Source organism: Galeopterus variegatus, unplaced genomic scaffold (assembly GCF_000696425.1).
Source record: "Galeopterus variegatus unplaced genomic scaffold, G_variegatus-3.0.2 Scaffold5406, whole genome shotgun sequence".
NCBI lineage: Eukaryota > Metazoa > Chordata > Mammalia > Dermoptera > Cynocephalidae > Galeopterus > Galeopterus variegatus.
The window spans coordinates 37895-56134 of NW_007731517.1; the positions used below are offsets into that span (position 1 = coordinate 37895).

Consider the following 18240-nt stretch of genomic DNA (forward strand, 5'->3'; position numbering starts at 1 on the left):
GTGTGTGTGTGTGTGTGTGTGTGTGTGTGTGTATTTAGAGGTAAAGGAATAGATCAGAAAACCACAGAATCTCAAGGCCTCTGTGCAAAAACATGCTCTACCACCTACTGATTGGCATTGGTCAAGTTGCCTTATTTGTCTTAGCCTCAGTTTCCCCATTTGTAAAGTGGAGGTGATAAAGACATCCCTTTCACAGTGCAGTTGTAAGGATCAGTTCACCTGAGATTAGAAGGTAATTCTATGCTAATCCATGGAAATCTATGTAAATTAATAGACTGGTTTTAATAAGGGAATTTGTGTTTCATTCAGCAGGAGATAAGAGAAGGAGGAAAAGAGAGAGAAAAAAGCAAAATGAGAGATAAGAGAGGACTTCGAAGTGTCTTAGTAAAACAGAATTAAAAGAAAATATGAACCTTTCCATGAACTTTTTGAAGTCCCCTTGTATATAGAGAGACAGTGAAAGAAACAGAGAAAATGTGTGTGTGTGTGTGTGTGTGTGTATTTAGAGGTAAAGGAATAGATCAGAAAACCACAGAATGTCAGATCTGTAAGGACCTTTGAAATTCTTGTATTGAAATCCAACTCTCCCATTTTAGAGTTGGGCACTGAGGATCAGAGAAGAGAACAGACAGTTGTAGGACAGATGACCTTGACTTCAGCCCTGAGCTCTTAAGGAGGCTAATGCAGGAACATCCTCAGGCAAACCCAGAAGTAAGGCTCCTAGACCGCCCCTTTTGTAGGTCCTGGAAACTTCACCCCACTGAGGGTCTCTGAGACCTGTGAGCCAGCCTTCCGAGGAATCTGGACCAGGAAGCCATACTGTGCTCTGAAATTACAGTGGTTTCAAAAAGACAGGGCTGGCCATTCCACAGAGATTCCTACAGAAACAAACGTGGCTGTTTTTTTCCCACAGCCGCAAATGTGAAAGCACCTGCTTCGATTCTACCACTAAATGCTGGGTAACTTTACACTAGATGCTCAACTTTCCTGGGCCTAGGTGTCTCTGGGGTGTAAAGATGGGACTGGGCTAAATTATCTCTCAGTTCCTTTCCTGGTCTGACATTAAAAGATTTTGGAATTCAAAATGCATCTTACCACATGGAGAAAGTCATCATCTCCACTAATGTCCAGGCCTGAAGCAATGGGCAGGTGAGTTTTCAGTTCATCAGCTTCAAAAATTGCTATGACCTTTGTGAGCTTCTCCCTCTCTGGCCACATGGAAATAACAGGCCCCAGAGATTTAGTATTGAAACAAAGGAAAATGTGCAAAAACTCTCTCCAGTGTTCCCACACCATATGCCGATGTCCCCCTTACCTTCTCTCCCTGCCCTTTTCCAATATTGCTTTTTGTTACAAATTATTCTAATCCCCACCCCACAGCCTCTCCTGTCCTCCTCAGCACGTGAGGAGGGTAGTAACAGCAACAGTTGTCAAACAGTAGCTTATTGAGGTCTTTTCTGCCTGCAAAGTACTTTCATATTTATAAATGCATTTGTCCTCCCAGGAAGCTATGAGGCGGCCAGGTAGAAAATTATCACCCACGAATTAGAAAGAAATTGAGGCTGAGAAAGAGTCACGGAGGTTGAGGATGGCGGGCATATGACCCCCTTCAGCAGACGTGGTGTGCTCAGACTAAAAGAACTGGGACAAATGAAAACAGACTCTGAGTCAGGGTCTGGCAAGTGGTAGGTGCTCAGTAAGTTTTTTTTTCTTGTTAAGGATGGAGTCAGATCTACTAAACAAATGCCAGCTCACCAGACAGAGCAAACACTACCTTTTCAGAGTCTGCCTCCCTGACTGGTAACAAGCTGCTGGAGGGGATGGACATGCCTTGCTTACCTCTGTCTTTATCACCCATGCAAGACCTCGCACAAGACAGGTTCCTTAAAGGTTAAACCAAACTGAACTGAGAGAAAAGCAGAAAAGGAAGGAGGGAGTGGAAGAAGGGTGGGGTGGCAAGGGGGGTTGGCCTTGGCTGAGAGAGAACTCGACTTACATAGGAGAAGTCCTCAGCATTCTGGCACAGGAGCTTGGGGAAAATGGCCTGTCTCTGGAACCGTTCCTCATCCTCAAAGATGTTTCCATACATGAAGCCATTCATCATGGTGGAGTGGGCATGGATGTCAATATAGAACTCCAGGCTTGTTTTCTGTTGAGAGAAAGATAACAAATGTGAAGTCTGGGTCATAGAGCTTGCCTTAAAGGGACCAGACACTACACACACGCACACATGCACACACACGCAGACACACACACACGTGCACGCACATTTCCTTTCGAGCTGGCCCTAAATGTCAGCAGACTTAGCAGCCATTTGCAGTGTGATTGGAGGGGTTGAGACAGGCCAGGATCAATTTCTCCTCACTCTTAACACCGTCTGCCCTCAGTGTCTGAAAGTGCTACATTAGCAACCCTTTTTAGAGGCTTCTGAAGAAGCGAGGTTTTTGTTAGATTAAGTCATGATGTTACCTACTCAGAACAGTTAACATGCTCATGATTAGACATCAGTGAAATTTATTTCTCTGATTAATGAAAAATACCTTCCGGGTAACATATTGTATATACTTTGGGCCTGTTTGCAGTTTTGCCCCAACTTGGCCATTTCTAGCTGGGGGGACTGGTATAAATTATGTCCCCACTTTGAACCTCAGATTTCTTATCTGAAAAGTGAGAATTTTAATTCCAACCTCAAAGAGTTATAGTGGGAATCAAACATAGCAATAATTACTATCATTTACTGCATCTCAAATGCATGCCAGGCACCATTTTGGAAGCTTTATATATGAAGTCTTAGTTAATTCTTTTATTTAACCTTGTTTCATGATGCCACACCTATTCCCCAATAATAAAAACCCTGCAGTATATGGGGAAAAAGCCTTGCAATCTGTAAAAATGACATTTACTAGTTTTTCTCTGCTCTCTACAAGCACATATTCAAGGCACTTCCTAGCTTCAAATGGTATTATCTGATAAACTTCCCTGAAGATAGGGGGATTGTCTGAAAAGGGCCCAGTGCCTGAAGTGAAGGGTGCTCAGAGTGACTGAACAAACAACCCGCGAGATAGCTCCATATACTGTAATAGACTGGCAGAAACTGGGGGATTTTTAGATCATTATATCTTTAATGTCCCTCAGGTCCAGCCTTCTCTTCCTATACATCAGCCCAGTTTACATCTTCCTGAGAGTAACAGAGGAACCAAATGGGGAAGGGACTTGCCCAAATTCATGTAATAACTGGGACTGACTCGCAGGCCTCCTGACCTCTGGCACAATTAACTTATCACCCTCAATGGCCAACACTAGAAATAGCCCACGCAAAACCTGGCCACCTTTTCATCCTCTTTCTAGCCCATAATCCTGGGAAAGAAGAAAAGTCCACATTTAGAAGGACCCTCCCTCCTTGGGACACTTTCAAACCAAGTTAACACCAAATGAAAACCATGTTGCTTCTAGAATGTGGGCTCAATGACTGTCATTTCATTTGCCTCAGAGTTGGAGTGAAAAATTATGTCTTGCCGAGCTCCCAGTTCTTTGGGTAGCATAAGCTGTCTTTTGAGAGATAGAAGATGCACTGCTCTGTGTAATATTAAACTCATCATTTTCAGCTTTGGAGGTGGAATACACAATGATTCAACAGGAGCCCTATAAAAGTCATCTTTGCAATTTTATTTTCTTCAATTGTCTGTCTTTTCCTCTGAGCTTTTGATGAGCTGCAGAGGAAAGGTGGAGGTAGAGAGATGACTTAAGAAATGTGTAGGGAAAAACTGCGATTTGTATCTCTGGATGTCAGAGCTAGAAAGGGCTTTGGAAACCAGTTTCTCTGACCTTTCTCAGATCAGCCCTGAGTGACGAGGTGACTTATGTAAGGCCGGCCAGCAAGTTAGTGAAGGAGCAGGAATTAGAACCTGGCTTTTCTGATTACCTTTCTGGGTGTGGATTTCACTGCCCCATCCTGACACTTGGCAGCCAATGTGACTTCACTTTAAATAGCCAGCAGGTGAATCATATCGATTAATTCATGCGATTCAAAAGTCAAAAGGTATGAAATAATTTACAGTGAATAATCTCCGTTCCACCCCTATCCTCCAGTCACCCAGTTTTGCTCTCTAGAGGCAAGTGAGGTTACCAGGTTTGAATGTATCCTTCTGGAGATAGTTTGTACATATACAAGTTAATATCCCCTAACTCCAACTCCTTTCTCCACACACCCACACAAATGGTAGTACCCTAAAAATACTATTCAGATCTCCTTTTTTCCTCTGAATATATTTTGGAGGTGATACTTTCTTAGTACTTAAAGAGTTGCTACATTCCTTTTAACAGCCGTATATAAACTAACCAGTTCCCTACTGATGGACAATTAAGGTACCTCCAATCTTTTCTTGCTACAAACAATGTCTTAATGATGGACTTTGTATATACATCATTTCACATATATACAATCATAAGTAGAATAAATTCCTAGAAGTGCAATTTCTGGATCCTGTGTGCATTTGCAATTCTGATAAATATTGACAGACTAACCCTTACTGGTTCCTACTGACCTTAGAAGGGCCAATACACCGCTAGCCATGTATTACAGCATGTCTTTCTCAATTACCTTGACAACATGGGTGGGATCAAACTTTTTGATATTTGCCAGTTTGATGGGTGAAAAATGATATCTAAGATTAGTTTTAATCTGAATTTCTCTTAGTATCATTATCTTTTATTAAATGGTTAAGCATCTTTTCAAGTGTTTAAAATTGTTTGCATTTTATCCCCTATGAATTGTCTGTTCATTTTCTTTGCCCATTTTAAACATTGGGGTTGTTGGGCTTTGTTTCTTACTTACTTAAAAAAAAAGGTATGTCATAAAGAAATTAGCCTTTATATGAAGTATAAAAATATTTTTTGTCATTCGTCTTTTTACTTTTCCTCTACTAGCACATTTTTCCATGCAGAAATTTTTAAATGCCATCTGATTTGTCAATATTTTCTTTTCTGGTTTCTAGGGTGAATTCCTTCATCGTTTATTTTATTTTATTTTTTTTTCTTTTTAAATATTTGTTTTATTTTAAATTTATATACATGTAGATTGTGAGGTAAGGATTAAACTTTATTGTCCCAATACCATTATTGAATTGTGCAAATTTTCCCGACTGACTTGAAAAGCCATCCTTACCATACGATTTTTTTGTATGTGCTTGAGTTTAATTTTGGACCTACCATTCTGTTTTAATCATTTGTCTATTCATGTGTCAATACCACTTAGTTTTAATTATTTTCTGTTTATAATATACTTTAATATTTGAAGGGCTAGTACACCTATTACTCTTGTTCTGAACTTTCATGAATTTTCTTGCATATTTTTCTAAGTGATCTTTATCACTAGCTTGTTTAGTTTCCCCAACTCCCCAAATCCTGTCAATATTCTCAATATTTGAAATATAGTCATATTAAATTTACAGATTAGTCTAGAAAGAATTAACTCTTATGACTTTCAGCCTTCCCATTCAAGAATATTTATTCAAGCTTTCATTTGGATATGGCAGGAAGTTTTTAAAGGTTTGGGTTTTTCTGTTTTTTTTTTTTTTTATATATATATATAGACCTTGACCATTTTTTAAAAATATATACAGCCAGGCAATTTATATTTGTAGTTGCTGTTGTAAATATGATGTTTTCTTTCAATAAATCTTCTAACTGAGGGTTCTCCATAAATATAAAAGATTCTGCTTTCAACATATGAAGTTTGTATTTGGACATGCTACTAACTCTACTATTTGTTATAATTTCTGATTTGATTTTCTTAGATTTTCATTTGTTTACTTATTCAACAAATAGTGCTGAGTACTTACTATGCATCAGACTGGGATATAGGCACTGGGATTATGTACTGGCAAGTAATCTGGGCACAAGGGATATAACAATAAACACAGTAGAAGCCTCTTAATCTCAAAGATTTACATTCTATGGTGAGGGAAAGAAAATAAACAAACCAATTAATGAATATATGTCAGGAGGTACTAATGGCATGAAGTAGGAAAGTTAACCTGAGGATATCAGGGGAAGGGTCTTCCAGGTAGAAGTAAATGCAAAAGTCACCTGCACTTGCCATGTTTGAGGAAGAGCGAGGAGGTGAGGATGCCTGAAGAAGAGGAGTGAATAAAGGGACAATATTTTACATGTAATCTTATTACCTGTACACAATAATTTTATCTCCTATTTTTCTGCTTTTATACTTTTAATTTCTTTTTCATGTTTAAGTGCATTGGCTAGTACCTCCCAAACAATTTAGAGGCTAAGTTAATTTCTTTCTAGGATCCCTTCACCCCTGAGATTCTGTGGAAATGAGTAGAAAAAGGTCTATGAAATTTATCCAAATGGGTACTGAGTTTGAGGTCTTAGTTCTTTCTCTTCTTTATTGCACATATTCAACATTTTGCTGGCATCGCCAAAAGACAAATGAATACTAATTCCAACAACATCCTCATTATGCCTTGTGCCAAAACTGGTTTTATGGACTTGTATTGGCCCAGTTAGAAGGAAGCATGAAAGGCCGTTCTGGTTCTGGGGCTAATGTTAACATAATCTGTGACCACGGGCAAGTAGCAACTCTTCACTGAGCCTCAATTCCATCATCCGTAAAAGTGGTAAGTAGATGAGATAGAGAAGATATGACTTCTTTCAACTTTTTATAATTCCTTCTCATCCTCAGTTAAAATAAATCTCTCATTCTCCACACAGCTTCTTGACTGAGTCTGATATCAGTACTTGTTACTTTATACCTAATCTGGCTGATAAGTATTTCTGTTTGTGAGTTCCTTAAGGACAGGGACTGTCTGATCTAAGTCCCCATCATCTCTTACTTAGTCCACTACAATGCTTCTTAACTGGTTTATTTGCTGCTTTGGAGTGATTTTTTAAAACGCAAGCAAACTATGTCACTTCCCTAGTTAAAACTGGTCTATAGTTCCCTATCACTCACAGAATAGAGTCCAAGCCCCTTAATATGTTTTAAAAGGCATTGCATGATCTGGTCCCTGTCCCCAGTCTCAGCTCTTGATACTTCTGGTCTGATTCTCTGTACTCCAACCACATGGAGTTACCTAGAGTACCTCAAACCACTATGCGAGTGACTTTTGTCTCCACATTTACACAAAATATCTCGTCTGCCTGAGAATACTTTCTCTAGCTCTTTATCTAGTTAACTCTGACCCAACCTTAAAATTTAAGATGGAAACTGAATAGATGCTCACCAAATCCATTTCCTTTTCCTGGGCCATGGAAGACATTTCCCAGTCTCCCTTACCATTTGGATGGGATCAGATGGGATGTGGGCAGTGGTGATAACTGCTACTTCTGAGCCTGGCCATAAAACTCATACACAAGTACCCACATTCTCTCTTGCCCTTCTTCATGGAAGCTACATGTAAAAATGATGCTGTGATAAGAAGGAAGAAGCCTACGTCCCTGAATCGACATTTAGAAGAAAATGTCCAAGAGAATCACCTGACCTGCATCAGACTGTGATGTGAGAGAGAAAGGAAACTTCAGTGGATTCTTTGTTATAGCAGCTAATACTACTCATCTTGACTAGTACAAGTCTCAATTCAAAATGCCTTATTTTATCCCTCAGACTGAGTTAACAGTCTCCTCTGTGCTCTCACAACTCAAGGTATATACACATCTTTCTCGTGACGCTTACCACATGGCATAATAATTTTATTTCCATCTCCCATTAGAATGTGAGCTCTTTGGGCCGGCCTGGTGGCGCACTGGAGAGTGCGCTGCTTGGGAGCGTGGTGGTGCTCCCACCGAGGATTCGGATCCCATGTGGAGACCGGTTCCCGCTCACTGGCTGAGCGTGGTGCGGGCACAACACTGAGGTTTGCGATCCCGTTGCCGGTCCCCGGTACGGGTGCAACACTGAGGGTTGCAATCCCATTACCGGTCAGTAAAAAAGACAAAAAGGAATTAAAAAAAAAGAATGTGAGCTCTTTGAGAGCAGGAATCATATATTGCCAATTTTTTTTTTTTTTAATCCACAGGATCAGAACAAGGCCTGGTATATAGTAGATCATCATACAGTAGATTATTATCTCTAGGTTTGACAAAGAAATGAATGAGAAAATGAACCAATGGGGCCGGCCCGGTGGCACACTGCTACAGTGCGCCACTTGGGAGCGTGGTGGCACTCCTGCCAAGGGTTCGGATCCCACATACAGACCAGTTCCCGCTCACTGACTGAGCGAGGTGTGGGCGCAGCACCGAGGGTTGCGATCCCGTTGCCAGTCCCAGTCCGGTACGGGCGCGACACTGAGGGTTGCGATCCGTTGCCGGACACGAAAAAAGACAAAAAGGAAAAAAAAAAAAAGAAAATGAACCAATGGAAAGATGAGTGAATCGATGAATGAACAAATGCATTTTAAGTTTTTTCCAGCAGTAAAAGAAGATATTTTTCTGTGGCCATGCCACAGCAAGGGGTGTGTCGCTAATGCAGGGCCCTTAATTACAACTTGGGAATGAGAATAGAAGGGAGAAGCGTCTCTGTTCTTTCCTTCCAAACTTAAGAACCTTAATTAAAACCAAGTGATGAAGGGCTCTCCCCTTGCCAGCAGCCAACAGCTCATCCTGCAATCAGGGGCCTAAAGAGTAAATTAAAATCAGTGCCAATAAAATTAAAACTTCCTTGGGGCATATTTGCAACATAATTTAGTGTGGAGTTTGCTTCCTCCTAGACACCAGGGAGGAAATGGGTTTTCTTTCTACATTCTGAGCTGCTTCCCTGCTTCATCTCACTTGGCACAGGCTAAAACCTGAGCTTGGTGCTCTGATGTGATGCTGAATCCTTCTCATTTGGGCAGTACTTCAGAGTTGATCACATATTCAGTCCAGTGAAGGAAAGGCAATCCAAGTCAGGAAGGTCAGAGGGGTTTTATCTCAGGTTTGAAGATGAGAAAGAAACTGAGGCTTAGAGAAAGATAATGATAAGTTGAGAAGAGTGAGCTTTACTGTTATTCCTGTCTTATAGAGGAGGGGACTGAACAGAAAGCTTAAGTCACGTGCCCAGTGTTACACAGCAAGAAGTGGCAGAGCTGGGACTGAAACCCAGGTTGCTGGCTTCAGCTCCCAGGCCCTGCATGCTGCTGTGCTCTCGGAAGCTTGCAGTCCAGCAAGGCAGTTGCCTGATTGCAGTAACGCAAGCCCCGTGCAGGTTCCTTCATCACTGAGCTGAGGGACGGTGAGGTCTGAGGATGGTGGGAACTGAGACTATGGGCTGTCACCTCAAAAAGACATTGAGGTGGGTGTGTGTGGGAGGAGCAAAAAGCATAAGAGAACTTCCGGACAACTCCCTTGCTAAGATTTGCCCCAGGAAGATGTTTGCCCCTTGGGAATCAGACAAAGAAGTCTCAAATCCAGTCTTTTTGTTATGAACTAAAGTATGTCCCTGTTTTTTTAAGAAGTGAAAGCTATTTCTAGAAGTTAGGGCACATATCCTAAGGTAAGAAGAAAAAAAAATGCAGAACAATTAAGTACTCTTTAATAACAACCAAGCAAATTGAATAAATAAAACTGAATGTAAACGTCCTCTATTATGCATAGCGTAGACCTCTGAAGTGGCACAGTTAAGCCGTCCTTTCTCAGGAATATCTTCAATGTGGCTGGACAGAAATCCCTGACACATAGAGGGATGTGATAAATCGAGGAGAGAAAAAGAGGAGCAACCATAAGAAACCCAGGCATTTGGCCTTGGGAACCAAGGAGCGGGCCACACGTGCTTGTCTCCTGCCTCTCTCCACCTTACACTCCAGCCTGGTTCTAGACCCACCTGTAACATCCCAAGTGCGCTCATGTTCCCCTACCCTGTGCTTTTGTGCCTGCTATTCCTTCGGGTGAGAATGCTCATCCTCTCCCTTCCTTGGCCCCCTGGTAACACCTTGCTCTTCTTTCACTGCCCAGCCCAAATGGCCCATTGAAAGAGAAGCCTTCCTTGACTCTCCCAGGTATAGCAGCTCTCTTCTCTGGACTCCCACCAATTTTTAAAAAATATCTTTCTGTTAAAATATTCATTCATTTGACAGATATTTACTGTGAAGCTATTATGTGCCAGCTGCTATCACAGGACCTGAGGGTGAACAAAACAGATGAGGTTTCTGCCTTTAAGGAGCTGATACCCAGGTGGGGATGACAGACTGTAAACAGCAGGTAAGCAAGGTAACTGCAGATGGTAACACATGCTAGGACTGCACTAAGGTTAGCCACAGGATGGGGAATAACAGTGGATGGGTGCTGGGCTCTACCTCAGACAGTGTGATCAGGGAAGGCCTCTGACATTTGAGCTGAGCCTCAAAAGATAAGAGCCAGCCTTTCAAAGAAGCCAGCAAGAAACTTCTAGGCAAATAAAGGCCCCAAGACAAGGACGACTGTGGCATTTTCAAAGACCAGTGGCCAGTGGCCAGACTGTGATGAACACTGGAGGTGAGTCTGGAGAGATTTGCAGGTCCAGATCACACGAGGCCTTCCAGGCCAGGGTCTGAGTTTGAAGTTTATCCTGTGTACAGCGGAAAGCCATTTTAACAGGGAAACGCTGTAAGAGGCTACCTCCCCATTGTGTAGGTGATGGATTTTAGTGGTACATGAATGGAGGCAGTCGAGACAGTTCCCCTAAGTGATCATCGCAGGTTGAGTTAGAGTGGCGATGGTGGAGATGAAAAGAGGACAGATTCGATAAATATTCTGGCCACACCCCGACAGGATCCGCACATGGATTACATGCTGGAAGAATCAGAGAGGAATTAAAGGTTTGTGACTTGAGCAACTAAGTAGATAATGGTGCCATATGCAGAGATGGAGAAGACTGGGATGGAGTCTCCTTGGGACAGTGGTGAGGAAATTGAGAGTTCTGACACAGATCTCTGCTGTGTGAAATGACTATTGAACACCAGACTGGAAGTGTCAAGTAGGCAGTTAAATTTATGAAAGTAGAATCCTGGGGAGAGGACTGGACTGGAGATATAAATGTAGGCATCATTAGCATAGAGGTGCAACTTAACATGACTGGGAGAGAGTGTGGACCAAGAAGAGGTTCCAGAACTGAGTCTGGAGCCCTCTAAAATAAGGAGTTTAGGTAGAGGAAGAAGCAAAGGAGACAGTGAAGGGGCCAGAGAAGTAGTAGAAAAACAAGGAGGATGTGGTTTCATAAAAACCAAGAGCAAAAAAATAAAAAATGTTTTAAGGAGGGCATGGTCTGTGAACCCCTTGAGGGCTAGGATCCTGGCTGGTTCACCTCCACTTCCACGGAGTATGTCATAGGACCTGGCACACAGTAAGTACTCAAGGGATATTTGCTGAGTGATTAAATGAATTAATGAATGGACCGGGTATCCTGAACTCACAGAAAGGGGCAGTGAGGGGTGTGGTGCTAGGAAGTCCCAGGGCCTAGATTCCATCCAGAGGAATTATGGAGAAAGGATAATAGTCACAGCACAGCACTTACTATATGCCAGATGCTCACTAATCCTCCTGCAACCTTATCAGATAGAAACATCATGTACAAATAAGGGAACTCAGGAACAGAGAGGGTAAGTAACTTGCAGGGGAATCCCAAATCACATAGTAGTAACTGGCAGAGACCAATCAGCCTGGTTCTACAATCCATGCCTCTATCCACGACACCAGAAAGCTGTTGACGTTTCTGGTGTACTTCCCAGGTATGGTCCTGCAATCACTCTTATAACAGTCCCATGAGGTAAGTACTGTTATCACATGAGAAAACCAAGGTAAAGAGCTTGCAAGTGGCAGAGCTGAAATTCAAACCCAAGTCTTTCTGACTAAGCTGTTTATCTCAAGCTATTCAGAATGGCCCAGCCCCTGCACCTGTGGCCTCTTTGGCCTTGGCAGAATGAACTTCAGAACAAAGGAAACTTGTAAGCGTAACATGTAGGTGTGGGGGAAACCATCAACAGCTACAAGATGGGGAGTAAAAACATTTTTTCTACTTCCAATTTGTCTCTTACAATCCAACTCTTCTTGGAAGTAAAAAGTAAAATCCATATGTAAATGGAGGTATTTCTGCATTTCCTTCCTCTAAGAATCCAGGAAGGGCCAGGTCTGGCCTGGCAGGAGGATACTTCCTGTGCTTCCATTCCTGGAAGAAAGGAGAGCTGGGAGGCTCAGCACAGGAGATTTGGCTTCATAACAGACCTTCCCAGGGTAAAGGAAGACCTCCTGACCTCTGCCCCCTGCTCCCCAATGATGACCATGTCAATGATAATGATGAGAGAAGGGTAGTCTTGGGAGCAGCATGGTTTTGCGGTCTAGTAGACTTGGCTTTGAGTGTCAGCTTAGCCATGGTGGACCTTATGCCCTGTAAAAGTCACCTTCCCTTTCTGAGCCTCAGTTTCCTCGTCTAAAAATTGGGGATAATAATCCCAAACTCACAGGTATTGTCATAAAGTTAAATGAGGTAACCAGCTTTATGCCTAGCAAAATTCTGGCAGCTTACACACTCTCAATATATTCTTTTCAATCATACAGTGATGCTATGTACAGGTGCTATGCTTGGCACTGGAGATGTAGACCTCCTGTGGATCAAAACCTTGTAGGAAGATGGACATTTCACAAGTAACTATATTTTCAATGACAGATTTGAAGGAGAGGTACAGGTGCTATAGGAGCATAGAGTTGAGAGGGGCTTGGGGACCCAGCCTACATAGATGTAAATTTCTTCTTTGTGCAGTGGGAAACCTATTAACATAACCACCATCTTGAACATTTGTATAGAGTGTATAAACCATTCTCACACAGTAAGTTCATTTGATTCTCCCAACAATCTACTGAAGTAAATAGGATCATAAGTGTAGCTTCTCAGGAGAAGGTCAGAGCCTGGCTTGTCAAGATCTCACAGCAAGTTAGGGGTTGAGCTGGAATTCTATCCTGCATCTCACTACCTCCAAAGCCTCTGTTTGACCCTCACCCTTGGGGGTTACCCCATGTGCCCCTGCATTGAGTGTAGACATACTGCAAGTAGAAAAGCCAGATCTTCCTTCAGGATGCCCTGGTCTGAGATGAAGTAATCACAGAGTTCTCAACTAAGGAGAGGACTGAGATCTAATATTTAAGCCTGTGAGAGCTGAGGGACATTTTAATTTGATAATTAAAAGTTAATGTTGCTTCATTATAAATCAAAGGCTGGTGAAACTAGGGCACCTCCAGGCACCTATCAGGAACTCAATAAATACCAGTGGCCTGAATGCCTGGAGACATCTACTGCAGGAGGTTGTTAGAGGTAATGGTATATGTCTAATCACTGAGCTGGGGGTAGAGAAGGTCCTTGGTAAATGCCAGGAAGCTCATCTCAGCTCTTCTCCTAACCTGCTCTGTAACCCTGGAGAAGTCCTTTCCCCTCTCTGGACTTCAATTTCCCCATTTAGAGAATGGATTTGGTGACTTCTCAGGGCCTTTTCTACATTACATCCTGCGAGTCTTATATCCTTCAAATATTTCATCTTCCTGCTTTGCACTATTGTGCTTTTTTCCCCCTCCTTCCTTTGGCCTCTAACTGAGAACAGATACTGCCAGCCCTCCCCACCTTATCTCCTTCGGGACACAAGTGTAGGTCCTTTTCCTTGGCATGGCCCCGTGAGAAGAGCCTGTGGCATGACGGTAGTTCAGTCATTTCCTCGTGCTAATGCAGCCTTTGCACGTGGCGGAGTATGTATTGCTACTTTTCAAAGTAGTGGAGGGTGCCGACATTCATGCTGAAATTACGTTCTTTATCCTGGGGGAAAATAAGAAGGTTCCTGTCTTCTCGGTTCAGTGCAGGCAGGTGGGAGAGGAGAAGGGGAGGAGAAAAGTACAGGCAGGGATCTGGTATCTGTTCTTTACTCTTCCTTCCCTTCCTTCGCCCCATCTCTCATCTTGCCCCTTCTCTCTTCTCTCTTTTCATTCTTTCTTTCCTCCTATTCCCCCTTTCCCACCTCTCTCTCTCTTCACAGTGCAATGAAGGAAGACAGATGTGGAAACCTTGCAGGTGTAAGCCTTGCAGGTGCTGGGAGAGATGTATGTAAAGATCGGGTGGAAGTGCTGCTGAAGACCCCATCAACGTATTGGGCGGTCAGGAAACTTTATAGAGGAGGTGACTGTTGAGCAAGATGTTGACAGATGAGAGGTGTTCTCCAAGTAGGTGAAAGGGAAAGAGTCACCAGTGGAGAGAAAGACAGTCTAGGCAGGGGTGCTTGTGAGCAAAAGCCCACAGACCAAAACCACCCAGCTCATTAAGGAAACTATAAGGCATTTGGCATGATTGAAAAGCATGAGGGGAGGCGGGGTGAGAAAAAGGGCTGGAGAGGCTTCCATAGACCCATTCATGGAAGGCCTTATAAGCCACCAGGGAGTGAGGACATTTCCTATAAAGTAGAAACTAGAGAGCCACAGAAGTGTTTTATGGAAGTATAATATGATCACGTTTACAGTTTAGAAAGATCATTCTAGAGGCTGTGATGAGGAAGAACTGGATGTCATAAGACTCAGAGAAATGTAGATTAGTTAGTACATTTTTGTTATAATCCAAGTGAGAACTTAAAAAATGATAAGGTCTTGAATTAAAGCAGGAGCAGGGAGGACATGAAAAAGGGTAAAAACATGAGAACTATTACAAAGTGAGATTGACAGTGCTCAATATGAGACCCAAGTTTGGACTGATTCCTGGGTTTCTGGCTTGGGTGGCTGAGTGAAATGTGCGGCCATTCACTGAGATCACGGATTTCATCATCTGACAAATTTGAGTTGGATGTTTGCCTCCTAAGTACTTGTCTTAGTCCATTTTGTGCTTCTATAACAGAATACCTGAGGCTAAGTAATTTATAAAGAACAGAAATTTATTTCTCATAGTTCTAAAGACTACAAAGTCCAAGGTCATGGTGCCAACATCTGGTGAGGGCCTTCTTACTGCATTCTCACATGGCGAAAGGTAGAAGGACCAAAAAAGGATGAACTCTCTGTCCTCACATGGTAGAAGAGAAGAAGACAGCAAACCCACTCCTGCAGGCCATTTTTATAGTGGCCTTCATCCACTCATGAGGGCTCTGCAGAGGGCCCTAAACACCTCCCATGAGGCCCCATCTCCCAACACTTGCATGAGGGATTAAGTCACCACCGCATGAATTTTGGGGGATACATTAAGACCATAGCAGTACTTATTCCCAGTTAGAGTAAGATGCTATCAGATATTCTTTGGTTTTAGGTTATAATATTTTGATCCAAACAAGTTAATCATTCCCAAATATGGCTATTTGAATGAAAGGAACATTTTCCCCATATAATGATGCATTTCCTTTAGAAATAAAGCTCTTTATTAACATAGTTAAGCATACACATTGCACATTTTTGTTAGGATACAGAATCAGAACAACAGTTTAAAAAACAAACACCTAAATTCACAAACTCAGATACCCGGGTACCCTACTACAATGTGAATGGAATGAGAGCAGGGTTTTCCCAAGCTATTGTTCTGCTACAGGCTTCACTCCCTCCAAAGTGAAGAAGACTTCCGATTTTTACAGACTGCTTCACTTGGCCACAAAGCACCAAGGAGTGAGAGACCAGCTGGGAGAATTGAGCAAGGGTCAGACCAGGCGGCGTCGGTAACAGACTTTATCTCTTGGTTTGAAGGCAAGTCCAGGAAGACCATAGGCTCCTTTTATCCACACCTATATAAAAACCTGTATCAAAATCATATCAAATGAATTTGTGACTTCTCTGGCTCTTTGAATTGTTTATAGTTTTGCTCCTCTACCTCCTTTCCTGTGACACACGAAATATTGTCAACAATGTGCACAACTCGCTTGCATTCGCTTCCTTCCGTGCACCATACCTGTTTTATAGATGCCTGCACTGCTCAGCCTTATACAGCTGGTAAGTGGCAGAGCCAAGAATAAAACCTGTATCTTCTATCCACAGTACAAGTTCTTCCCATTCTGACATTCTGCCTTGATTCTGTGATCTTTGGCCTGATCTTAGGGGAGCCAAGAGAGTAGATTATCAGCAGGCATTTAAGATATTTCCTGCATATGAATATCAGGTCTTTGATGATCTGACACCATCTCCAATCTCATTTCCTACTGTCTGCTGATAGGCACCCTGTGCTTTCACAACGCCACATGGAGAGCTTCCCAATTGTGCCATGCTCCTCTGTGCCTTCCAAGGCTTTGCTCATGCTGTTCCCTCAGCCAGGAATGTGTCATCCCACCTAGCCATCCTCCAGGGCCCAACACAAGCATCTCCTCTTCTGCAGAGACTTCCCTAACCCACGCCCTCTTTCACTCACACTGTCACTCAACCCTCCATTTTTCTTGCACCCATCTCATTATCTCATTATCATTGTTTTGTGTGCCTATTTCTCCCACTGGACCACTCCTCAAGACCTGAAGTTACATTGTACTAATTTTTGTATGTCCCACATCTAGCACAGTGTCTGGCACATAGTAGGTGCTGAGGAATTCCTTACTGAATGACTAAATGAATGAGTTAATGACGGAGAAGAAAACACCTTTGAGCAGAAATCATCTCCATCCTTAATCTTCTGTGAGAAATGTCATAGAGTAGGGAAAGAAGAGGGCAGACATCAAAGGAATAGAATGGGTAAAAAATTCTTCCCTATTCTCTCTGGGTTCTTTCCTTTATTTTTTCTTCTTGCTATTGGAACAAAAATAAAGAGTACATCACAAGCAAAGCTGTATTTTCTGTTTATTGCCACCAGGTTAATAACAGTAATGGTGTGAGAAGAAAATGAGGTGTTATGTAAAATCCTGCATTGCAGATTTTGCTGCTGATGTAAAGAACTCAATAAAGTGTAACACTTTAATCATGGAGATAAAAATCACACAGCAGCTTCCCACAGAAAATACCAGAGCCTTAAGACAAAATAGTTGTGGGGAAATGAGAGATGAGAGAAGAATATTATCAGACATCAGAAAAGTTGTATTTGGGCTTTCTTTTTTTTTTTTTTTTGTCCTCTAAAAAATGGAATGAGCTTTTTCTATTTACTTCCAAGACACCTCGTATGAATTTCTGTATTCTTTGGAGGACATGCTCAAATTTCTGGAGGAGGATTTGCTCATACTTCATAAGAATCGATTTGTTTAGGGAGAATTGAATTCCTGCCTTTTAGGTGACTCGGTGGTGTTCAAAAAAACAGGGGCAGTCTCTAAAAATAAAAGAAGGTAAGGAGGTTGGTGATAGTAGAATCTCTGTTTTTATGATGGTCTTGTGATGCAGGGAAAAGATCATAGGTAGAGACAGGAGCTCTTGTGTCAGCTCTGACAACCTTGGGGAAATCGCTTCTTTGCTTTTATGCTTCAGTTTTATCGTTCTTCAAATAAAGTACTTGAACTAGGTGATCTCTGCAGATCACTCCAGTTCTGACATTTAGACCATGAGGCTCCCAGCAAGGAAGCCAGTGGTTTGGCTCTTGACATTGGCTGTTGTGGTTCTGGTTCACCGCAGTAGCCTCCCAGCTGCCTTCTATTTCTACTGAAAACACCTCATTCCCTTCCCCACCACCCAAATCCATTCTCCATCCTGCAGCCAGAGTGATCTATTTACAACAAGAGGAAACTACACACACTGCTGTAAGATAACATGAACACGGAGCATGCAAAGATAAGGGCTTTGGAATTGGAGATCTGGGCTCAAACCTTGAACTGGATGTGTGACTTTGAAAGAGTCGCTTTATTTTTTCAAGCCTCAGTTTCCTTATCGGCAAAAAGAAGGTGACAGTAAAACCACTCATGTCACCAGGCTGACAAGGGTTAAATGAATTAGTGCATGTTCAGGAGCCTGAAACACAGTAGGTGTTCAGTAATTTTTTTCAAACCATAATAATTATTTCAGGTGTAATTGAAAACAAAGGCATATCCTAGGGCCATACTATCTAACACAGTAGTCACTTGGGACATTTAAATTAAATTAATTGAAATTAACTTTAAAAAACACAATTCTTCAGTTGTACTAGCCACATTGCCTGTGCTCGGTAGCCACATGTGACTTGTAGATATTATATGGACAGTGCAAAGGAACGCTAATATCATCCCAGAAAGTTCTACTGAGCATCACTATTCTGGTGCCTTAGCAGTCATAAATGGTGGGTTGAAATTTAAAATATATATTCATATACAACAATACTTGCACAAACACATCTGCTTTTATGTACAGAAACACATACTCACATACAAAACCATAAAAACAGGGTGTTTA

At 42.1% G+C, this 18240-nt stretch overlaps 1 protein-coding gene across 1 annotated transcript in view; it reads right to left on the minus strand.

The window, feature by feature from the left end:
- Window positions 1–18240, minus strand: part of AGBL4 (ATP/GTP binding protein-like 4) — a gene marked incomplete at its 3' end in the record, with an annotated part of 84998 nt that overhangs the window by 1661 nt on the left and 65097 nt on the right. The window contains exon 5 of the mRNA XM_008589367.1: window positions 1997–2149. Within this exon, the coding sequence (XP_008587589.1) occupies window positions 1997–2149 (153 nt within the window). The remainder of the gene's footprint in view (window positions 1–1996; window positions 2150–18240) is intronic.